The sequence below is a fragment of the Onychomys torridus genome, chromosome 22, assembly GCF_903995425.1.
Source record: "Onychomys torridus chromosome 22, mOncTor1.1, whole genome shotgun sequence".
Taxonomy (NCBI): Eukaryota; Metazoa; Chordata; class Mammalia; order Rodentia; family Cricetidae; genus Onychomys; species Onychomys torridus.
This window is the reverse complement of record NC_050464.1, coordinates 12,295,983-12,320,910: the sequence shown is the minus strand read 5'-3', so window position 1 is coordinate 12,320,910 and position 24,928 is coordinate 12,295,983. Positions and strand designations below refer to the sequence as shown.

General features: G+C 53.3%; 1 protein-coding gene across 2 annotated transcripts in view; it reads right to left on the bottom strand.

Moving 5' to 3' along the window:
- Nucleotides 1–1,787: 1,787 nt before the first annotated feature.
- The window catches only part of C22H7orf50 (chromosome 22 C7orf50 homolog), a 107,252-nt gene continuing 84,111 nt past the window's right edge, over nt 1,788–24,928 (bottom strand). For both annotated transcript variants that reach the window (XM_036171794.1, XM_036171793.1), the window contains 3 exons: nt 6,471–6,661; nt 4,330–4,411; nt 1,788–3,062 (listed from right to left, as the gene is read on the bottom strand). In XM_036171794.1, the coding sequence (XP_036027687.1) occupies nt 2,877–3,062; nt 4,330–4,411; nt 6,471–6,661 (459 nt within the window). In that variant the 3' untranslated portion in view covers nt 1,788–2,876. The remainder of the gene's footprint in view (nt 3,063–4,329; nt 4,412–6,470; nt 6,662–24,928) is intronic.

Sequence of the window (24,928 nt, the reverse complement as noted above, 5' to 3'; positions counted from 1 at the left end):
TTGTTCCCAGTGTGCTCACTCAAGGCTTTGCAATGCTCAGGCTGACAACCCTGCTGCGCAGGTCTGTTACGACATGCCAACTCCAGCAGTGTCTTCCTCAGCAGCATCCCTGCGGCCCTTGGTATGGCTGCACACAGCACAAGGCTTCCTCAAGTGGGGAAGGCAGGGCGGGGCTAGATGCCACCAGGAATGGCAAGAGCCAGCTGGACTGCATGGAAGACCCGGATCATGTGACACTTGGGTCCCATCAGGCACCAAGAGTCTGGTGGTGGTGGTGAGGGGACATGGATGAGCCCCCCTTGGGCTCTGGTGTCGCACTGCTTTGGTGCTACCCCCGGCCAGGGCTTTACAGTAATTAAATCTGAAGTAACGGAAGTGTCTCGGGGATGCAGGACAAGGTTGAGGACAGAGCTTTGTAGGTGAGGTTGGGTCTGGCTACAAATAGCCAGATTGCCCGAGACCCATGACCCAGGAAGAGGTTCACGCTTCCTTTGGCTGCCTCTCCCCCCACAGGAATGCAGTATTCCGCCACTGTGGCCAAGTGGACCTGAGACAAGCCTATCGCTTTTCTATTTTCAGAGAGGGTTTCTCCATGTAGCCCTGGCTAGCCTGGAACTCACTGTGTAGACCAGGCTGACCTCAAACTCACAGATCTGCCTGCCTCTGCCTCCCGAATGCTGGAATGAAAGGCGTTTTTTTTTTTTTTTTTTCATCACTGCTCAGCTCTATCTTAACACTTTAACAAGACCCAGGGACAGCTCAGCACTGCTCCACTCAAGTGAGCTGGTAGTTCGAAGCCCAGGGGCTGCCCCAGTGTGCATCCTCTCTTCTGCCGCATGGCATGTTGTTCCAGGCGGGAGGGCCTTGAGATGATGTGCTTAAGGCTTGTGGATGCAGGGACTACTGCCCTCTAGTGGCAGTTGGATCTGAAAGGACTGCTCAGGTCGCTGTGAACACTTGGGCCTCTGGGCAGCTGAGGGAAGCCTGGCTTCAGCCCAGCTGGCTCTGGCTGGCCATGTCCTCACTGTGACGCATGTCCTGTCCACTTGGAGCTGGGAGTGGGTGGTGGAACTCTGTCCTCTTGGATCAGAGAAGCTGTCACCACCCAAAGGAGACCCTTGAGGGACTGGGCCCGTTAACATTCCATGTAGGGGAGGGAAAGGGAGGGTGGGAGGGTCACCTGATCCATCTGAGATCTCAGCCCCCATTTCCTTCTGTCTCTTCAACTGTGGGCTGCAACCCTTTCTCAACATACTCGGCAAGTCAGACATTTCTGTGCAACAATAAAAAATTAGAAGTAAAATGTGTAGCCTGGTGATGGTGGTGGCAGTGAACACTTTTAATGCCAGCACTCGGGAGGCAGAGGCAGACGGATCTCTGAGTTCAAGGAGAGCCTGGTCTACAGAGCTAGTCCAGGACAGCCAGGGTCACACAGAGAAATCTTGTCTAGAAAAAACAAAAATAGATGATAGATAGATGGAAAAAGCATATAACAAATCCTAATTGTTTCCTGGTGTCACATCATAGTGCGACTTCCTTACAGCCTTGGTTCTGAAGACACATGCATGTTCAGAACCACCATGCATGCCCTCCTGCCACATAATATGCAACCTGAAACACCCTGGCTCAGGGCCAGATGTTACCTGGCTTGCCAGATTTTTTTTTTGGTTTTCCAAGACAGGGTTTCTGTGTAGTCTTGGCTGTCCTGGAACTTACTCTGTAGACCAGGCTTGTCTCAAATTTAGAGATCCACCTGCCTCTGCCTCCCGAGAGCTGGGATTAAAGCGTCTCAGGGCCCGAGACAGTTTATGGGAAACAGGCTTTCAGTGTTTTCTGTTCTGTCCTCTCAGTTTCTCGGCGACAAGGCCACACATCTGCGGACTGTGCTGCATTAGATGGTCATGAATACGCAAATTTGTTTTAATCTTTAATAAATGGCAAAATTATATGTAATCAGAATTGCTTTAAAATAAATTTCTTATCATCTAGTATATCATATTTTATCTGTAAACCTCTTTTATATACCTCTATACCCAGGGGTGTGTAAAAGTCACTCTGGTGCTAAGGGGTTGTGAGCGAGGAGTTCTGGAAGCTGTGGGCTGGACAGCCCAGGAGGCAGAAGGCGGACACCCATGACACCCACGCAGACCCCACGCAGACTGCTCATTGAGTTGGATTTGCACCAAATCCTCTCTGGACAGTCAGTGCCTTCCCTACATGGCATCTGTGGATGCTTCTTTATGGTCCCCAGGAAAAGTCACCCAATGGGAGTCGGGTATGCGTTCTGATGGTGACATGGGTCCAGACACAAATGCTTGGTCATTCTGTTTCCAACACGCTGGCTGAGACAACTCAATGAGAAGGAACTGGACCTAGGTCCTGACACTGAGGGACAGCCTGTGGTTGTTGAAAGCCAGCAGGGGTCAAGGAGCAGCAGCCTCTAGTAGCTCGTGGGCCCCCATCCAGGCCCCCAGCAGGGTCCCCCTGCCGGCAGGTGAGCTGCGTTCAGGCTGTACTGCAGTGCTCGCCAGATTGAATAAAGTAGGAAACCCACCATCCCCACAGCAGGGAATCCAAGCTGATGGAGAAAGCCAACATGGGCCAGTCTCTGAGATATCACTGATAGAAAAATAGAATCTGTTTACAGCCACTTTCGGGCCGCACATGTGGGAGCGGCACCTTGGACCTGTTTCCGGGAGACCCATGTTCACCTCTTCAGGCACTGGGACTGCTTATAGGGAGGGGGACGGGGGATCCTTCCCAGGGCTTTGGAAGGAAGTCCTCAAGGCAGATGACCTTCTGGTGACCTTCTTGCTCCCACAGCCGTGGGAGGAGGTAGCCAGTGTGTCCTCAGGCCCCAAGGCCACCTCCTCCCATTAGGAGAGGAGCTGCAGCACCTGCCGAAGGCGCTCCATCTTCCCCAGACGAGCATCTCGGGCCTCGGGGTCAGCCTCATCCAGCTCCTGCATCAGCGCCTCGGCCTTCTGGACTGTCAGCTCACGGGCACTGCCCTTCAGCCCCTCCAGGTAGTCCAGCAGGGTAGAGAAGTGCTCATCGGGAACCTAGGGGAAAAGAGGGCAGTGTTGAGGGACAGGGCGTGGGGACCCTGAGCAGTGGCAGGCAAGGTGTTCACATGGGGACCAGCAGCAACGGGAGACTGGGATTTCTCCCTGTGCTCATCAGGGGGTCCAACCTACATCATCCTCACAATGGGGTCTCCCAGCAGAGCTGTGTGTAAGGGACCCCAGACCACACTGCTGCTAAGAGGTGGGGACACGGTGGAAAAGAAGCCAGTGTGCCGGCATGACCCTCCTGTGCCTCAGACACTCCCTGTATAAACTTTAAACACTTTTTTTGCGGCATCATCTCCAGCTCAGGCTGGCCTTGAACTCACTAAGTAACCAAACTCCTCATCCTCCTCTCTCTCCCACAGCAGTGCTGGGATTACAGGTGTACACCGCTCCACCCGGGTTATGCAGTCCTAGGGATGGAAGCCAAGGCCTTGTGCCCACGAGGCAAGCGCTCTGCCCACTGAGCCCTCGTCCAGCTCTTGATTCCTTTCTATTTCAAGATCATCTATTTGCAGTACACCCACTCGAAGCCTTTACATGAGGGGAGACCCACACAGCAGGTGCAGGCCTGTGCCTGAAGGTGGGTGGGACTGACGGAAGGTGGGTGGAGTTGACGGGCACAGCCCTCACTTGGTGCCTCCAGATATGGGTGCCCAGCACCCTCAAAGGCACACATGGAGCATCCTATGTCCTGACAGGCTCCAGCCCCCTAACTTAGCTGTGGGGTTCTGCTTCCAAATTCCATCTCCTCCCAAGGAACTAAATCCTGCCTTGAGAAGAGCCTGACACACCGTCTTGCACACGCAGGTGCCACTGAGGACAAGGAAGGGGTCAAGGGTCCTGGCAAACATGGGGGAGCGGTGAGAGAAGACCCCACACTGTAGGGACCACAGGCCCCACACTTCACGGGACTTCAAGGACAGCCCTCCCAGGCTGTACCTCTGCCCTCAGGGGCCCGCATGACCTCCATGCCTGCCTGCTGGATATGGACCCTATCACGTAGGTGGGCTCCCCTCTGTGCAAGGACCCCATCTGTGTGCCTGCCTGCCATGCATAGTCCTTGGAAGACCCAGCCCCTATGCAGGTATCCTGGTTAGGTGCTCATCTGCCAAGCAGGAACCTTGCTTAGATGTCCACCTGTGCACGGACCCTGTCACCCAAGTGCCCCATTGTCTATTCAGGGCCCTGTGGACCCCATCACTTGAATGTCCTACTACCCATGAAGGGCCCCAGCTTGGCGCGTCTACTGTGCACAGACCTTGTCCTCATCATACATGTTCAACAAGAGCCATGTCTGCCTCGTCTTCTGGAATCTCCAGCTCTCCTGCTTCTGGGCCCACCTGGGAACCAAGACAGATATAGAGATATATGGGAACCTCAAGATATAGAGGACAGTCCTAGAGGCTCTGGGAGACCAGATGCCCTGCGAACATGTGGTGGCGGAGTGTTGCTCAGGCGGATGTGCACCCTCAGCACGCATACTGTGGAGGTCCCTCAATCCATCTGGGGTACCTACATTTGTAACATCAGGGATACAGGGTCAACTTCCAGTTCTACAATTCAGTTATTTTACGACTTTAAAGGGAACATTCTAAATTTCTTGAATTCATTAATTCTTTTTTGTTGTTTTTTTGAGACATCCTTAAATAGTCAAGCTGGCCTTAAACTCACTATGTAGTCAGGTTCATCCCCTTGCCTCAGCCTCTTAAGTGCTGGGATTACAGAAAGTGTGACAACATGCTTGAATCAATTTTTTTCCTTTGTGTGCGCGTGTGTGTGTGTGTGTCTGTCTGTCTGTGTCTGTCTGTGTCTGTGTGTCTGTGCACTTGTGGAGGTATTTCACAAATCTTAATTGGTCTTTATAAAAACCTGGAGCCAGATATCGGGGTAAAAGCTGAATGATCAGAGAAGCAGAGCAAGCCACAGCCACCACCTCTTACCTCACCAACTCCTCAACTCCTCAGCCTGAAAGAGCCAGAGCTCCTGTCTCCTCCCGCCTTATATTCCTTTCTCTGCCCCGCCATATCACTTCCTGTCTCCACCTTCCTAGTGCTGGAGTTAAAGGTGTGTGCCACCACTGCCTGACCTCTATGGCTAACTCCACAGCTAGCTCTGTCCTCTGATCTTCCGGCAAGCTTTATTTCTTAGATTACCAATAGATCACCACATGGAGGCTTACGCTTGGGAATCCCTGACTCACTCTTCCGCCATGCTCGCCGGGGCAGGGTCAGTCCGTGTCTGTCTGTCTGTCTGTCTTTCTCTCTCTCTCTCTCTCTCTCTCCGGGATTTTTTTTTTTTCCGAGACAGGATTTCTCTGTAGCTTTGGAGGCTGTCCTGGACTAGCTCTGTAGACCAGGCTGGCCTCGAACTCACAGAGATCCACCTGCCTCTGCCTCCCGAGTGCTGGGATTAAAGGTGTGAGCCACTACTGCCTGGCAAGACAGGGTCTCTTCATTAAACCCAGGGTTTGCCAATATGATACGTCTCTCTAGCCAGTTTGGTCTGGGGATTCCCTGTCTGTCTTCTGAAGATGGAATTCCAGGATGCACAGTTACTGAGAGGTTCCAGCTGCCCGCCACCACAAGCCACACTTCTCTCCTGCCCAGTGTGACGGTTAACACTGTTAACCTGACAGGATCGAGAACGGCACAGGAGGAAGCTATGGATGCACCCGTGAGGGAGTATGTAGATGGGGTTGATGGAGGTGGGAAGACCCGCCCTGATGTGAGCGGCGCTGTCTCACGGGCCGGGGTTCTGGACTGAACAGGAAGGAGAAAGCACCACCACTCATTTCTCTCAGTTCTCTGCCGCACGAGGAGGCAACATGACTAGCTGTTTCACCCTGCTCCACCTCCAGGAAGTGTGGCCCCAAGTAAACCCTTCGTCCGGTGAGCTGCCCTGTCAGATGTCCGGTGTTAACAAGACTACCTGGGGAGGAGCGGGGACATGCCCAGGGGATAAGGACATGTATGTCCTTCTGCCTGGAACTCCAGTTCCCGGGACTCTGACGCTGTCTTCTGGCCTCTGTGAGCATATGTGTTCACATACACACACAGAGAATTAAAAATAGAATTAATTTTAAGAACAAAACACCTAGGAAGATTCCTAACTGCAGGGCCGTCACAGTCTGCAACGCACTGTGGCCTTCCAGAATACCTGTTTTCAGTGTCCAGCCAAGATCAGGGTGTGCCTGCAGGCCGGGCATACAGTGGCCACAGGACACCTCCCCAGGGTAAACAGGAGAGAGGAAGTGCCTGAGGGTGGTTCTGAAGACACAGAAGAGTCAGGGCAGGGGCCTCTCCAACACCAGTTGAGGGGTGGCTGGGCCGGACCATGCACTCATTCCCCAGTACCATACAGAGGCAGAATGTTCTGGATTCAGCCCCTGGTAGTACTTACCCTTGGAGGTATTCCAGGGCCAGAACAGCAGCTGAGGGCTTGGCTGCCAGGGTCTGGCCCTTGGCTGTCTGAGCTGCAGCGATGCCCGCCTCCCGCAGGCGCTTTTTCTCTTCCTTTTTCCGTTCCTTCTTCAGTTTCCTTTCCAAGACCCTCCTCTCCTCTGGGGACAGTTCAGGGCTGGCCTCCTGCACCTGAAAGTCAAGGACAGGCTGTTGAGCCAGGTGTGGGCGCGGCCCCAGGACAGTATGCTGCCAGCCCACCCTTTTCTATTCACAGAGGCTTCAATGGCGGTCAGACGTGGGAGGCATGTGTGTGGGGGAGTTCAGCTCAGGTGCCGACCCACCCCAGTGTCAAGTTCCACGCTGCTGTCCCACACCTTTGGTTTCCTGAGCTCTGTGCAGTGACCACAGCAGCCACCAGGGGGCAGCAGTCCCATGGACACTTTGCCAGTTTTCTGGCAAGTCCCTGGCGGCTGGCTGGTTCATTCTGTAGACCCAGGTGGGGGCTGATCTCCATTGCTAGGGACCCCTCTCGGTGAAGACCCACACAGTGGGAGCTCAGCTGAGGTGGGGCACTGGCCTCCTGAAGCATCACTTCTGCTGGCATCCTGCCACGGAAGCCCAAGCCTGCCCCACCCTGCGCCCCCTTCCCCCAGGAGCAAAGCAGAGGATGGCACTGTTCAGCCAGCACGGTCAGCCCACTTGGTCTTTCCTGGAAAAAGCATAACCAGTACTAGCAGCCCGGAAAGGGCGTGGGGGTATGGGTGAGGAACCCGAGTACACTACCCTAGCCTTTCCAGGAAGGGCCAGCTTCCCCATGACCCCAGGTTCCCGCTGGTGCCATCCCCCAGGACAGAGTAACAAGATGCAGCAAACAGAAGCGTTCCCTCCTCCCTGCGAGCCCCACACCCACAGTCCAGTCACAGGAGACCCACACGTGCTCAAATAAGGGCAGGTCCTCCTCAGTCTACAGAGAAGGGACCACAGGGCCTCAGGAAGCTACAGCAGGGCATCCTCCCCCACACATAGCCTTTGCCTGGGGCCCAAGGCTTCCTTCCCCGTCACCCAGTACTCCCTCAGCTGGACAGGTCCTGATCTAAGGAGGCATTGTGAGGAGGGTGCCTGAGGGCCCTGTGGGGACAATATAAAGAGCCTTGGGGGTTAACTTGGGCCCTGGAAATAGAAGGAAAGTCCGGTTGCCCTGGCTACCAACTCTGACAAGCTCTGGCCAGCTCCCTGCTTACTGCCTAAGTCCCAGAGGCTCTGTGTGTGTGTGTGTGTGTGTCTGAGTGTTGTATAAACAGCATCATTGAGAACTGCCCCCGGGGCAGGCCTGCCTTTGACCCCACAGCCACGTGGGTGGCACAGCACCACCAGGGCCAAGGTCCAGTCAGGGAACAGGCAGGGCAGTGGAGCAGTTGGATGGATGAGCTGGGGAAGGCGGGAAGCATCAGCCTCCCAGTGGACATAACCTCAGCGCTCCCCAGGCCCAGGATCCTGGTCTTGGCTTAGGGATGCTGCCTGCTGACTCTGGGGTGGAGGTCATGTCACACATGTCACACAAACTAGAAGCTCTGATGGCTCTCTGAAGTCTCCTGGGGTTCTGCAGCCTGTGTGCCCTCCAGGAAGGAGAGCCATGGTCCCTGGACTTAGTTGGTGCAAGAGAGACAATGTGCCTTTGAGAACAGAATGGTAGAATCCAGTCTGCTCTGGCCACTCTCTGCAGCAGACCCCTTTCACAGACGCGCAGGAACCTGACTGAGGTGCGTCTGCATAAGGCCCTAGCCAACAGGCAATCCCATGGTCCAGGACTGCTCACCAGGGGAAGGAACTGAGTTCCCATCACTACACTTGGGTTCCCTGTGCGCCCCTGCCTGGGAATCAGTCACACTGCAGCCTCTTGTTATGCAACTTCCCCCATCTTCAGAAAGTACAAGAATAGATGCCCACTTCTGCTACATGGGTTCCGATTCCTCTCTTTAGAGACCCCGCCACGCTGTCTCGGGTCTGTCCGTGATTCTACAACTCTTCTAACCCAGCCCTTCCCCCCAGTCATCCATCTCAGGATTCCCCTTGACCCTAAGAGCTCAGTGTCATCCCCATCTCGAACCTAACAGTGCCCCTCCACTGGATCTCTGAGGGAGACCGTGCTGGCCCCTGTGAAGTCTGGAGGGAGAGGGAGGTCTATCTGCAGCCACTGGGGTCACTGCTGTCACTGTCTGTAGCTTGGGATTTGATGAAAGAAAAGACACATCAAAATTAAAGCAATGGGAGCTGGGGCTGTAGCTCAGTTGGTATAGTGTTTGCCTGGCACGCAGGACCCTGGGTTCTAATCCCAGCACTGTATAAAGCCAGGCAAGATGTAGTCATGCCTGTTACCTTAGTCCTCGGGAAGATCAGGAGTTCAAAGTAATTCTGTCTCCACCGTATCAGTGCTGGAATTACAAACAGGCACCACCACGGTCAGCTTTCATGTGCACTCAGAGGCGCCAACACAGGTCGCCATCTCTCCACCTCCTGTTTCTGGTTTTTGTTTAGATTATTTTTTAGATTTATTTATGTGTGTAAGTGTTTTGCCTGCATTTATGTACACACACCACATATGTGCCTGGGTGCCCTCTGAGGTCAAGTGGGTGACAGATCCCTTGGAACTGGAGTTATGGATGGTTGTGATCATGTGGGTACTGGGGTCGAAGCTGGATCCTCTGGAAGAGCTACAGGTGCTCTAAACTGCTAAGCCGTCTGTCTCTCCAGCTCTCTGGTTTTGCAAGAGGGACTTGACATGTGGCTCAGGCTGGCAATTAGTCCTGTCTCGGTAGCCCCTGGAGAGCTGGGATTAGGGCTACCCCACTCAGCTCCCCTCCCCCTTTTAGAGACAGGGAGGGGTTCATGTAGCTCATACTTGCCTTAAACTCACTGTACAGTGTTGCACGCACATGTAGTAAAAAGGCATCCACAGGGCTGTGGAAATGGCTCAGTGGTTATAGAGCGCTGGTTGCTCTTACAGAGGACCTGGGTTTGGTTCCTAGCACCCACACAGTGGAAGGCAACTGTCTATAACTGCAGTTCCAGGGGGTCCAGTGCCCTCTTCTGAACTCTGTGGGCACATATGTAGTGCACATACAAAACATGAACATATATAAAATAAAAAAAGTCTAAACAATAATTTAAAAAATAATCCACACAGTGCTGTTGCATCAAGACCCTAGACTTCTTATGCAGCATCTGAGCATTTTCTTATGAAATGTTTTCATTTCCTGTTTTAAGCCATGCATCCTCTCCGCTCCATTTCCCTTTAGAAATGGCACTAATTTCACTTTCAAAAAACCAAGGGCCCTGTGCACTTGGTTCAGGCTGAAAACATCACACAAGGTCCCCAGAAAGCTGATTTGACGAAAACTGATTCCTGACTTGGGGGACTTGGAGGTGCTGTCCACCCCATGGCACACTGGGGACACTTGGCTGGGCATCTTGTCATCCCTACCAAAGCCAAGAGGCAGGGAGCAAACCAGTTGTCCTCGGTAGGCTGACACTTTGGGGCCACAGCACCATCAGCAGCCCCTTCCCCAATGGCACACATTTGGGGTTCCTCCATCCACATCTGCATGGTCTACACTCATGGTTTATGCTGATCTGGGGCTGGGGGAGCAGGCAGCCTTAGTCCCGTGCTGACAGGCAAGGTTGGCTGGGCCACTCTGGGGACTGAGAAGAAAGCTGGACCGGCCCCCAACAGCCTCAGTAGCTAAGTTCAAGATTCTGGTCTCACACCAGGTGTGTCTTCTCAGGGAAGTGGCTGTTGTCACTCTCCTGGTTCCCACTAGACCCTGGAAGGCCTGGAAAGGTAAAGGGAGAACAGGGGGGTCCATGACAGGTTACTGGCCCTAGCCTGAGTTGTGAGAGACGGTCCTCATTATCCCCAAGACTCAGGGACTCAGGAACTCTTGGATTTGAGGACAGGCTCCATGTACATGACTCTCCACAGCTGGAATACCCGGGTCCATCTGTCTGCTGAACAGCATGACCTGGAATTATAAAGCAGGCTAGCCATCACAAGGAGGCAATAAATCCTACGTCAGCCTTCCCGAGTTATGGGAACCCAAAGGTGTTCAAGAATCATGCATGGCCAGCCACTCTGGGCCACACAGGTAACAGGAACCTGGGCTGTTTGTGCCTGTTGCAAAGCGAGGTGGCTTCACTCTATCTATTGCCTGTGAGCAGGGGCATCCAGGTGACCTGGTGTTTTCTGCCAGCTGAAAGACTCTAGGTAGCCTGCCACCCCCAGCCCCGCCCCCACCATTACCAGGTGGAATGTAAACCCAGGATCAGCCTCGAACCCAGGGCAGCTGTGTGGGTTTCACTCTAGTTGCTCACAGGAAGCCCTGACTGAAACCTGACTGCTTTGAAGCCTCAGGGCCTGAAGAGACACAAGAGTGGGTGCTGCAGCATACCCCAATCTTCAGGGACCCAGCCATTGCCTCAAGGCCCTCCCCTGGGTTCCAGGTCAACAGAAGCCCTCTGTGTGGGAGGCAGAGAAAGCGCCCATTGCTCTTCCCCAAACTCATGGGTCAAAGAGATGTTCTCCCCTTTCCAGAGCTAGAGAATGGAGCTGCTGCCCCGACCAGGGTGTCACCTGTGCAGGTGAAGGAGCTGGACCACCGGCCCCCACTGGAGATGTGTGCAGGGGCCAGTGTGACTGGGGTACATTCTCCTAATAGGGACCTGTGCTGTCCTGGCCCCCAGGCAGTGAGCACCCGGCTTTTTTGTTTTGTTTTGCTTTTGTTTTTTCAAGACAGGGTTTCTCTGTGTAGATTTGGAGCCTGTCCTGGAACTCGCTCAGTAGACGAGGCTGCCCTCGAACTCACTAATATCCGCCTGCCTCTGCCTCCCGATTGCTGGGATTACAGGCGTGCGCCACCACCGCCCGGCAGCACCCAGGTTTTTTGAGCATCCTTTGGGTTGGATGTCTTGATCAGACATTCCTGGAATTATAGAGGTGGTCGGTGAAGGCCCTGAGGGGATTCAGCAGCTGCCAAGAACTGGGCCAGGTCACTTAACTGTTAGCCCATACTTCTCTCAGGGAAAAGTCTACCCAAGGCAGTGTTCCCCCAACAGGACACCTTTAGCTCAGTTGATGTGCTCAGCATGGGCTGGAGCAGGGCTTGCTCGCTCTCCGTCCCCACAGGCCAGCAGCACTCTAGATACACTGTTCCAGGCTCAAGAGTCCCAGAGTCCCAGGGTCCTTCTGTCACTCTCTATGCTAAATGCACACTCCCTGCTTGCCACACTTTCATTTTTCAAAACTCAGCAGAACTAAGACTCAGGAGGACTGAGGATCCAAAGATCAGCTGGGATCTGCAGCAAGTCTGACTCAAAAATAAACACCCCAAAGGTGAGTTGCATGGCTCCAGGTCCAGTGCCACACTGCTCTGTGGGGTCCTCTTCCATGGGGTCACTGAGGTCAGGTGTGAGGATGAACACAGGTGAAGGTGAAATGACCCTCTCTTGTCCCCACCCCATCTATGAGAACAGAGCAGCTGCACTGGGCACACAACTGAGTCATTCACACACAGGACAGAGTCCCAAGGGCACAGCAGGTGGGCTGACGGATAGTCCCGGCACCAGGTCAGACCTCTACCATATACCCAGGTAGTGTACCTGTGGTTGGAGGGTGGTCCTAACACCCCGGTACCTGTTCTCCAGACACTGGGAAGGCTGCAGGTGTGGCCTACAAGTGACAGTGACATTTGAGGGAAGCTGTGTCCGTACTTAGCATCACTGCTGCTCAGAGGGACCACGGAATGACCTGCAGATTCCACTCAGGAGCGTACTGCATTGCTGTAAGTACCTGGTGGTCTGCAGACACATGTCTGTGGGCAGTGCAGGGGTGGACACCAGCTCTGTCATCGAGGCGCTCACAGGAAGGCATACGTGAGCTCCTGGAGAACAGGGCCAATGGCTGCCTCATCCAGCTCTGCACAGCTGGGCTCTTGCCCCCTTGGTGCCAAGGCCCAGGGATTCCCTTCTAGAAATGAATTTTTAAATGCATAAAGTAGCATGTGCAGCCAGGCGGTGGTGGCGCACGCCTGTAATCCTAGCACTTGGGAGGCAGAGGCAGGTGGATCTCTGTGAGTTCAAGGCCAGCCTGGTCTATAGAGCTAGTCCAGGACAGGCTCCAAAGCTACAGAGAAACCCTGTCTCGAAAAACCAAACCAACCAAACAAACAAACAAAAAAGTAGCATGTGCAGACATATATACAATGCTACTTAAACTCCATATCAGAGAATACAAAGATGTGCCCAGGCACCCCTGCTTCCTCAATGAACTGAATGGTGGAGCTGAAGAGCAGATTTGAGGCTCTGCCTGGGAAGTGATGATGAAGGAGACCGAGGCATGGCTAGCTGCCATGGGACACAAGAACCGGCAGTGGTGACACTGTCACTGCCACCAGGCCCAAGTTCTGTCCAGACAGCCCCTTCTGCAGTCATGGCAGAAACACCATACACCACTTGGAAGTTAAACACAGACAGGTTAAAACCTGACCTTGACCTTAGGCTGAAGGTAGGAGAACCTGGACCCCAGAGAACCACTTCTCTCCCCACCTGAACAAGCCACCTGACTCAGGCTGACTGGCCCCAGTGACAAGGTTACAAAGGTCCCAACCTCCCCACTGCGCTCTCACGGCCTGCCACTCACACGCCCACTATCACTGTTCACCCAGTCAGATCACGGAGCAGACGGGCCTCAGGAGCTTGAGTAAGTGGGCAGGAGGGCAGGTTTGGTCGACTAGGAGGAGGGGCTGGCCCCAGAAGAGAAAAGCCACCACCTCTGTCCCTTTGTCTGAAGGTCACGGGAACTGGTCCCAGTAGCCCAGCTCTGGCTCAAGTTCAAATGTAAAGCCCAATGCATCCATGAGAGAAACTCCTGGGCCAAGAGCAAGTACAGAACCAGTCCCCACCACCTGAATTACACATGTGGGGTGTGTATGTGTGTGTGTGTGGGGGGGGTTATGGACACACACATACACGCAGGGTGCTGCTAGCTAGGCTCCTACCCAAATCTACTCAGAAGCAGTAGAAAGCAGCCAACAGGCAGGGCAGGATTGGACACTCACAGTAGGGGACCCTGAAGTGAAAGGGTAGGGGGCTCTGAGATGGCAAGGAAGCGGCACACAGCTTTCTATATAAGCGAGCATGACAGAACTCTCTGCTAAGGAGGGAGGCAGGCGGATGGGGCCAACCTCCCACTGCCGCTGCATGCTGCATGCTGCATACATAACTGAGCGTCCCCAGTGCAGGAAGAGCCTGCTAGCACAGATCCTCGGCACCGTGCAGAGGCCACACTGCAAGCTCGGAGTCGAGGGTCGGTTTCATTTGCTCGATTTCAGCTGCAGTCTGCTCCCCTCACCCTGGTTGAGAGCCCTTTTTAGGAGACGTCTGAAGAGGCTGCTCAGGCCCTCTCCTTTTGTATCCCCCATGGCCTGCGGGCTTCTTTCTAGCCAGGGCCAGGTACCTACCTCCCCTTCTCTAGAGCGTCACAGCTTGCCCATCACCCAGAGATGGTTGCTCCCACACGCTGGCCTGGAGCTCCTGGTCCCACAGGCCCCACCCCCAAAGCATCCTTCAATTCTAGTTGAGCCTGTTGGCTTTCTCTGGTACAGCGACTGTGTCCACACACAAAACCGCCTGGTGGACTCCCAAATGACATGAGGCTCATAGAGGCTTTCTTGCTGTGCCCAAGGAAGGCCATTTCTCCTGCTACAATGGGCCCGGCAACACTCTAAAGGAACTCCCTAGGAATCCAAAACTGCATCAGTGCAGGCATCAGTGCTATACACACACAGCACAGTGCACGCACACAAACACAGACACACGCACAAACACGCACACATGGTCCATGACGGTTATTACTAGTTTGTCCAGATCTTGCTATTTTAATGGAAACCAGACTCCCAAAGCTTGAAAAGCCCATTAGGCAAAGTGCACAGTCACCCAAGGTACGAGTGCACACAGCTGCAACTGTACACACAGTAAGACTATCAAACACCAGGCTCCTGCATTAGCCTGTGAACACAGACTGCAAAGTCTCACCCCAGGGCCCTAACTTCACCACCTTCACCCTAGACTTCAGGGGTTCCTGGAGAAAGGCACATCTGGGCTGTTGAGAGGGCCATCTGCACGTTGGGAGAAGAAACACAACAGGCTACTGGAGCAGGCAACAGCAGAATCAACATCACACTGGGACTTCACTAAGTTTGTCTTTATACTCATCCCACTGTTCACACGCGGTTTTTATTTGAGTCGCTTATTTCTGGGTTAGGGCTCTGCACACGCAGACAGCCCAAAGTGTCCACTAACTGGGCAAGCCATATCAAAGCCAGTGGGTCAGTACCACGGTGAGCAGGGCCCTGGCTGTGGGCAGGGAGCAGAGCTATGGGGACACCCGGGCGACCTTGTGTGGCTGCAGGGCAAGCCGCCACCTGAGTCTCCAGGCCACCTGGCGCCGCCCGCACCAGGCCACACACTGACCTCGCTCGAGAGTCACTGGTGCGGGTGGCCGAGGACCCGGGACGCTCCACAGCAGAGCTCCAGACTTGACAGAAACCAGATCCAGCAGGCTGGACAGTGACGCAGGCGTGTCTGCGCCCTCAGCATGTGGGCGTGGCCTTTGCCAGCGCGTGTGCCCGCACCGTGCGGCTTGCACTTGGAGTCCGGGATGTGGATGGCTGCATCCAAGGGCAGGCGGGGCTGTTGCTGGGATGAGTGCTGTGGCGGTGCCTCCCTCGTTCCAGGACGCTGGGGACCAGCGTTCCATAGCTCCAGACACATGATTTACAAATTAAAACACGGGCGGGGTGGAGAGGCTGTCAGAGGTTGGGAGCACTTGCCGAGATCCTCTTGCTGAGAGGACCGATTTGGTTTCCAGAACCCACAACCACCTGCACTTCCAGCTCCGGGGGTACATGTGTACACACAGGTGTACACACAGAATGAATGAATGAATGAATGAATGAATGAACGAACGAAGCAAAAAAGAAAGCTCAGCGATCCTGCCTCAGCGCTGTCAAGTGCTGCCATCACTGGACTAAGACACCTTGCCGGATGCTCACACAAGGACAGTAGGAAATGCCTTACAGTTGGTTAAGCACACGCTGCACTTCCATACTGAAGACTCTTGACAACATTGAAGACAACATGGAGATGCACCATGCGCCCAAGGCCATGAGGCTGGGCTCTGTTCCTAAAGCACTGAGAGATCCTCCTACTGTAAGGCTGCCAGGAAGCAAGGCTGGCATATCTGGAGAGATGTGGGAGGAACCTGTGGCATCAGAGCTGGCCACAGACAAGGCACAAGGACACACAGCATCCTGCTACAGTGGAGACTTGGTGGCAGTTACCAGGACCCTCTGCGCTATTTTTCCAACCAGGAAACCCCTAACTATTTCAAAATACAAAGTTGAAAATAGCTAAGGTAAAGGAGAGGACTCATCTTTTGTGCTTTGGCTAGCCTGGCTAGTTTTTTGCCAACTTGACACAAGCCAGAGTCATCTAGGGAGAGGAACAGTAATTGAGAAAATGCTTCTCATCAGACTGACCTGTAGGCAAGTCTGTGGGCACCTTCTTTTTGTTATTTGTTAGTGATTGATATGTGAGGACACTGCCCACTGTGGGTGGGGCCGTCCCTGGGCAGGCGGTCCTGAGTGCTATAAGAAAGCAACTGGGGGCTGGAGAGATGGCTCAGAGGTTAAGAGCACTGGCTGCTCTTCCAGAGGTCCTGAGTTCAGTTCCCAGCAACCACATGGTGGCTCACATCCATCTGTAATGACAGCTGACACTCTTCTGTATACATAATAAATAAATAAATCTTTAAAAAAAAAAGAAAGAAAGCAAACTGGGTAGGCAATGGAGAGCAAGCCAGTAAGCGGCACTCATCTATGGTCTCTCCTTCAGTTCCTGCCCTGACTTCCCTCTGTGATCATGTGTGACCTGAGCAAGTTATATGAAGAAATAAACCCTTCCCTCCCCAAGTTGCTTTCGGTCATTGTGGTTTTTTTGTTTGTTTGTAGATGGGGTTTCTCTGTGTGGCCTTGGCTTTCCTAGCACTCGCTCTGTAGATCAGGCTGGCCTCGAACTCACAGAGATCTGCATGCCTTGGCCTATAGAGGTGTGCCACTACGCCCAGCGTGGTCACTGTGTTTTATCATAACAATAGAAACCCTAAACTAAGACACCGGGATTGGCTGGGCAGCCCAGGGGAGCTAACCTCACCCGAGCCATACAGTGATGGTGACAGCCTTGGGGAATGAAGCCACTGGTGGGAAACCCACCCCCCACCCCAGCCAGTACCTCCTTCCCTCACACCAGCACAGGCTTCTTCCTGCATTCATCAGGGTGAATCAGGCTAAAACATGAAATCTCAGGGCTTGCATGTAGCCTAGTAATGAAGTGTCTGTCTAGCTCACATGAGACCCACCCCAACATATAACAACTCAGTCTGTCTCCTCAAGTGTGGGTGGACACCAGTTTCTCTGTGTGAAGCTCACTGTGGACCTGTCTTCAATACCTGCCCATATAGACCTCGTTGGCCAGATCTGAAGACCTGGGTCCTTCACACACACAGCTGCTATCACTTGACTGGCAGGGTGGGACATGCAGTGTGGACAGCAGAGTGCACACTATGAGGGAAGTGTCTCATCTATGTCGTTTTCAACACGGACTAAAGGTGTGGGAAGAGAAAAGACGTCCCACAATGCACTACAGTTTGCAGCCATAAAGAAAGCAGAGATTGAATCTTTCCTGGGGCAACAGGGGTGGGGGGTGGGGAGGTAGGGGTAGGGTGGGGGGGGTGGATGAGCACTGCCTGAGACAGGGTCTCACTCTTTTACGTGATTATTTATGGGCTGGAGAGATGGCTCAGGGATTAAGATCACTTCCTGATCTCCCAGAGAACCTGGGTTTGATTCCCAGCACTCACACCAGGCAGCTCACAACTGCCTGTAACTCCAGTTCCAGGGATTCGGGAGAGCACTGCAGGAACAGACAAACAGGCACGCACACACTCATAGAAATAACAAGTTAGGAAGGAGTGCCAGGATTACAGCTGCCTGTCATCACACCTGGCTTTTCTTTCTTTTTTTTTTTATTTTAAAATTTCTTTTTAGATTATTTCACGTGTGTGGATGCACTGCCTGAATGTGTATGTATGTGTACACCTGGTGCCTATGGAAGTCAGAAGAAGGCATTGGATTTTCTGGGGCTGGAGTTACAGGTGGCTGGGAGCCACAATGTGGGGGTGCTGGGAATTGAACCTGGGTCCCCTGCAAGAGCAGCCAGTGCTCTCAACAGCTGGGCCATCTCTCCCACCCCTTGTGTTTTTGTTGTTTTGTTTGAGACAGGCTTTTTCTGAAAAGCCCTGGCTGTCCTGGAACTCAGACTAGGTTGGTCTCAAACTCACAAGGATCCACCTGCCTCTGCCTCCCAAGGTGTGTGCCACCATGCCTGGCTTCCATTTGGCTTTTATTTCCATGTGGGTTCCAGGGACTGAACTCAGGTCATCAGATTTGCATGGCAAATGTGGGTGCAAATGTGAGCACATGCTATGGCCGAAGGACACACGCCTCTGCAGAGGGTAACTGAAGGGAACTGGTTCTTTCCTTCTACCACTGGGTTCCTGGGATCGAATTCAGCCCTGGTGCCAAGGGCCTTTACCAGCTGAGTCTTCTCTGCTGACCCTGGTCTCTCTTTAGCTTAGGACAGCCTCAAACTCAAAGCAGTCCTCTTGCCTCCACGCCCAGCAGGAGCTGAGCATAGAGAAGCTCTCTGCATACAACTGAGTACTGCTGAAGGGCATTAGAACCAAGCTGGGTTGAGCTTCACTAAGCCCTGTCCGAACCCTTGCAGAGCTTCGGGGAGCAATGAAAACCGCTAGGAGGGGCTGGGGTGGCTCACAGACAGGCACAGCGCTTGCTTGGTAGCCATGAAGACTCTCGGTGTCTAGTTTCCTGTCCTGCTGTGGTGAAATATCCCAACAAAAGCAAGAGGCTTTATTCTGGCTCACAGTTCAAGGTCAAGTCCATCACGTCAGAGAAGTCAAGGCAAGAACTTGAAGCAGCTGATACCAACACTGCATCAGGAAACAGCGAGAGATGAAGGTTCAACTCCCTTTCTCCATTTACACAGTCAGGTTCCCAGCCACGGAATGTTCCTGACCATCTTCTCACAATTAACATACTCCAGATAATCCAGAACAGGAGTGTCCAGAGGCCGGTCTCCCAGGTGACTCTAGAGCCGGTCAAGCTGACAATTAACACTAACCATTACACCTGGCATCCAAGTAAGAGCAGGGCATGGTTCACTCGTTAATCCCAGGGCTGGGGGTGGGGACAGGAAGATCCCTGGAGTTCCCTGGCCAGCCAGCCTAGCCTAATTGGTAAGCTCCAGGATTAGGGAGAGTGCTGGCTAGTTTTATGTCGACTTGACACAAGCTAGAGTCATCGGGGAGGGAGCAACTGAGAAAATGCCTCCAGAAGATTTGAGTGTAGACAAGCCTGTAGGACATATTCTTAATTAGTGATTGATGGGTGGGGCCGCTCATGGGCTGGTGGTCCTGGGTTGTGTAAGAAAGCAGGCTGACCAAGCCATGGGGGCAATCCAGTAAGCAGCTCCCCTCCATGGCCTCTGCATCAGCTCCTGCCTCCAGGTTCCTGCCCTGCTTGAGTTCCTGTCCTGACTTCCTTCGATGATGAACAGTTCTGTGGAAGTGTAAACCAAACAAACCCTTCCCTCCCCAAGTTGCTTTGGTCATGGTGTTTCATCACAGCAACAGTCACCCTAAATAGAACAGGGAGAGACTTTGTACCAAAAAATAAGGTGCAGAGAGATTGAGAAAGATACCAGATATTGACCTCTAGCCTGCACACACATGTGAGTGCATACTCACATGCTGGTTGAGGCTGGACCACCTTCATGGCAGCCCACCTGCCTTGAACACTCCACAGGCCCTCTGAGGGAGCCACCTCGAAGGACATCATAGCCATGACTGTTTAATTATAGACTACTCGGCAGTCATTTTCACCAGCTTGGAGTGGTGCTGGTAGCTCAGAGGATGGCCACGGTTAGTGCAAACAATCTTTTATTTGCATGCAGAACTGTTGGGAATGGTGCAAGCACACTTGCCTCCCCCCTTAACTGACTCAGCAGCTCATGTGAGGCATCTCTAGCGAGCTCTTCTCGCCTATGTTTGATCTTTAACGGAGTGGGCAGCGCTGGTAACATGAGGAGAAGACAGGATAAGAAGAGATGGCTAGGGCACAAATGACGAAAGGCAGAGGTGGTGGAGACGAGGAGAGACCTCAGAAGAACAGAGGCGGAACTAAAGAAGGATGGCTTTGAAGAACAAGGGACAAGAGACGGCTGGCGCTGCTTCAAGAGTGCCAGGGACCTGCCAGCCTAATGGGGTACACGAGCTGCAGCCACTGCCTCGGGGACAGTGGCTGTCTGTCTTCTGGCTCTACATCGGCTGGTTTTGTTTTTGTTTTTCGAGACAGGGTTTCTCTGTGTAGCTTTGCACCTTTCCTGGAACTCACTCTGTAGACCAGGCTGGCCTCAAACTCACAGAGATCCGCCTGGCTCTGCCTCCCGAGTGCTGGGATTAAAGGCGTGCGCCACCGCCACCCAGCTATCTACATCTGCGGTTAAACAACCATTGCCAACAGCTTCTTGGCTTCTGGGACTCAGTGGACTGGCTGCCCTGCTGCCCACCGGGGGCCTTTTGTTGTTCTTTCAGCCTGTGGCTGTACGGGCAGTGGGTTTGTTTGTGTATGTGCTGTTGTGTAGGCCTGAGATGGACAGCTGGAGTCTCAGATCGCTCTCCACCGTATTATTGGAGTCAAGATCTCTTACTTGGGCCTAAAGTTCATCAACATGACTAGTCTAGCTAGCCAGCTTGCTCTGGAGATCCCATCACCACCTTCTTTTTTTTTTTTTTTTTTTGCCGGACCTGAGGACCAAACCCAGGGCCTTGCGCTTGCTAGGCAAGAGCTCTACCACTGAGCTAAATACCCAGCCCCAACCTTCTTAATATAGGGATTACAGGTCATGCCCACCAGGCGCTTAGTGGGTGATGGGGATCTGAACTCGGGTCCTCACACTTGTACCACAAGCACTAAATCTATTGAGCTGTCTCCCCATTCCCTTATTGGACCCAATGCCACAGCACCGGGTGGGGGGGGGCAGTAACCTGTCTCCCAGCTGAATGACTAACTGCTTATATAGCTAGAGAAGGACCCTGGCCCTAATCACAGCAAACCTGACTTGCAAATGAGGCTTCTATTTGCACCGATCACAGGCATGTATGTCTCTTTCAAGGTAGGCCCAGTGGTCCCTTTGCAGGGGCCAGGAGATGTGCCCTCCCTCTGCTTAAGAGCAAATGGTTACAGAGTCATCTTGATTTCACTTAGCCCTATAATAGCAAAAAGTTCCCAACAGCGTTGCCTTTAGCTCCCATCTTTTGTTGTTTGGTTTTTCAAGACAGGGTTTCTGGAACTTACTTGCTCTGTAGACCAGGCCGGTGTTGAAATCAGGGATCCTCCTGCCTCTGCCTCCCAAGAGCTGGGATTAAAGGTGTACACCACCACTGCCCTGCAGCTTCTACCGTTTGAGAGTTAAACTTAAAGCAGTCTGCTGCCTTAAGGGTCTCACCGGGTCCATTTGACTGAGAGTCACTTTGCTCAAGGCAGCCTGGCAAACAAGGCAAGCCCAACAGCAGCCATTAGGGAGTCACACTGCCTGTGCCCCGGCGTCTTTGTTAGTTTACAGGAAAATGAACATCTTCCGGGACTTATCGTTAACACTGTTAACGATAATGTTAGGCTTTTTGCAGTGTTAAGACCCCACCTACCTACCCGGCAAGAGTTCCAGCTTCACTGGAGCCAACCCAGAGAATCAACTAGATCATCCCTGTTATGCACCAAGGCCAGCTCCAGTCACTGACCACAGGAGTGAGGTTTCCAATACAGTTTTATGGGCACTCAATGGCCTCTGAAGGTTCCACTTTCCTCCAGGACCAAGTGCTGGAAGTGGGTTAACCTGCAGCCCCGTGTGTTTTTCCTCAACCGCCGTCCTTCCTCTGCTCTGCTGAACTCTCTGTCGGAATGGTCCCCATCGCTCAGTGCAGTAGAATGGCCGGGAATGACCGAGGCCCAGGCCGCAAAGGTGACCCTTTGTGGATCTGTGCACCAGACAGAGAGAGGCACACCCTCCGGGTGAGGAGACAGTGTCTGGACGATGGTGGCGCCACTCCTCTTTGTCCCCTACCTAGCAGCAGTGAGAGTGGCCTGAGAGGCCCTGGCTGCTGGGGAACATCTCTGGCACACAGACCAAGAGAGGACAGACCGGGGGCGAAGACAGACACATACATCTCTATTTTTAGCACCTGCCAGCCGGAAAACCACCTCCTTCTGCTTCTCTTCTCTCTAGCTGCTACTGCTTATGTCTGCAGCAATCTGCGTGGGGCCAGAATTCCCGGTCCCTAAGCAGCAGGGCTAGGGCAGGCTTGTCCCAGGCAGAGCTCTGGAAGCCTCAGGCTAGGGAGGGGCAAGGGGAGGCTATGGGAAGCAGGGCTCCCAGGGCTACAGGAGAAAGGCTTGGTGTATTCTGGCAGGACCCCATGGCTGGTTGCTGCCACATACATGTAGGCAAACGTCTGCTGTCCCTGGAGTCTCCCCCACAGCTGACATGCCTGTGACTAGGGCTCTTAGAGGGCACTTGGTCAGGGTAGACACTCTGTTAGCCACAAGTCCCAGATACTCCAGCCTGTGCCCCACAGAAGAGCACGGCAGGGTCTTCTGAGTGTCTGTGAACTGACCGAGTGAACTGTGAGCATGCCAGGCTCTCCTCTGCCAAGAGCAACTAAAGATGACCTGGGGATCATCTGAAGTCCAGAAGGCCTAGATACAGCTGGAGATGCATCCAGGCCCTTCTCAAATTACTAGTGGGAAGATCTTCTCCCATGGAGAACAGAAGGGCCGGTGGGCAGCCAGGGAAGGGAATCTGGTGAGACAGAACAGGAAGGGTACCAGGAAAGGGCACGGGCACCTGTGCTGATGAAGACCAAACCCGTGGCTGACCATGCAGGAACCACAGCTTCAAGTGAACTCAGACCACCTGCCCTGCCCTCTGCTCAACTCCTCCAACTTTGCTTATTCAGTTGATCACAGTCAGATGTGATGGCTCTCATCTATCATCCTAACACTTGGCAGGATTCAAGGCTAGCCTGGGTTATATAGCAAGACCACCTCAAAAAAAAAAAAAAAAAAAAAAAAAAGAGTCCATAATACACTAGGCCCTCGGTGGCATTAGGTTATATTAATATAACCATACAAACAAAATATTATATTTATTTGTTGAGAGAAGGTCTAATGTCGCTCAGGTTAGGTTTAAAACTGCTCTATAGGCAAGGCTGGCCTTGAGCTCTTGATTCCCCTGCCACCTAAGTGTTGGGGTTGGAACCTAGGCTTTATGCATGTTAGGTAAGCACTCTACCAACTTAGTTACACCTCCTAACCCCCATCAAAAACATTCCCTCCCCTGGTCAATGTGCTCCCTAGAATCTAATCCCCAACAATGCACAAATGCAGAGGAGAAAGTGGAGAAAGGGGGGACCAGCTGCTGACCTGTGAGGGCAGATTAACCCAGCACTACCCCAAACCCCAGGAAGACCAAACGAAAAGTCTTGGGAAACAGGGCCACTCTCAGGTTCCTGCCCAGCAGTCCTAAGTGCCCTCGTGGAATGCAGCTGATCTTATCGACTGCCACTCCAGAAGAGCCAGGAAGACCTGCCAAGTCCCAAGAATGTGGCCTGGGAAGGGAAGTTCCGGCGTTTCCATGGTGCTTGGCCTTAGCATGGCACTGGGCTGCAGCATGGGATGAGACTCGTGACCACAGCATCCGTGGCACGAAGGAGGCCTGAGCAGGGGCTGTGCCTGACCCTTAGGAGCCCTCTTTGCAGCAACTCCATGTGATGCCAACCATGGACCCCAGGGCAGGAGGTCAGCACAGCTCCACACACCCCTACCACACCCAAGATGTCCAGCCTGGGGACCAGTCTACACAGTGGGAGGGCAGCCCACAACAGAGTCAGAGGCTGTGGCCCTCTGCAATGGTTTCCTTGCTGGGATTCCCTGGTAGTGTCGCCCTCACTTTGAACATCCTGTCCTGCAGAGTAGGCAACCAGTGGGTCCTCAGTGCTACGAGGCTCAGGTAACCCGTGTGAATAAGAGCCTTACAGATACCCTCTGCTAGGCCCCTGGAGGCCTGACACTTCAGAGATGGGTAATACAATCCAGGCTCTGACCCGGAATCTTGAGGGTTTAGGCTATTTATTTATTGTTTTGTTTTTGTATGTGTGCCTGTGGGAGTCAGAGGTCAATCACAGCTGTCACTCCTCAGGTGCTGTCCGTTGTCCACCTTGTTTTTATAAGACAGGTTTTTTTTGGGGGTGGGGGTGGTGGCCTGAAACAGCCCCAGGGGTCCCAGGGATCTTCCTGTCACCTCCCCAGTACTGGGATTACAAGCTACCATACTCAGCCTTTTCGACATGGGTTCCCAGGAATCAAACACTGGCCCTGCAATGGGCTACTACTCCAGGACCCTCCCTCCCTTTCTGACAGTCTTGGTTTTTTTGTTTTGTGTGTGTGTGTGTGTGTGTGTGTGTGTGTGTGTCCCCGGGGTTTTTCGAGACAAGGTTTCCCTGTGTAGCTTTGCGCCTTTCCTGGAACTCACTCTGTAACCAGGCTGGCCTCGAACTCACAGAGATCCACCTGCCTCTGCCTCGCAAGTGCTGGGATTAAAGGCGTGAGCCACCAGTCTTGTTTTATAATCCCAGTTAGTTTAGAATTTGCTATGTAATCTAGACCAGCCTTGAATTTACGGCAGCCCAGGTGGGCTATCTCTTGTGTGTGTGTATCTTTTTTTTTTTTTTATGACAAGATCTCGTATCCCAGGATGTCCTTCAAGTCACCATGTAGCCAGGGACGGCCTTGAACTTCTGATCCTCCATGCTCTACCTCCTAGTTCTGGGATTCCATATGTGCACCACTACCTCTGGCTTATGTGGTGCTGAGGATGACACGCAGGGCTTCCTGAACGTTAGGCAAATACTCTGTAAAACAAATGCCGTCATACCCTGACCCAGAGTGTTTGAGGTCAAACCACGGCATAGCAAATGGAGCAGCTACACAGTAGGTCAGGTTTTCTCGGGACTGCTCCACCTAGACCCCAAGGGCCCGGGAGCCACGGGTCGTGGAAGCTGCAAACTTGTAAGGGGGCAGGTGCAAGGCCCGCCTGCGCTCTGGCCACCATGGCTGGCCACCGAGACTGTCCATTCGGGCTGGGGGCGGAGACTGCGGGAACGAAGCGGCCGCGCCAGGAAAAGGGCGGGGCCGCAGGAGCTGTCGGTCGGGA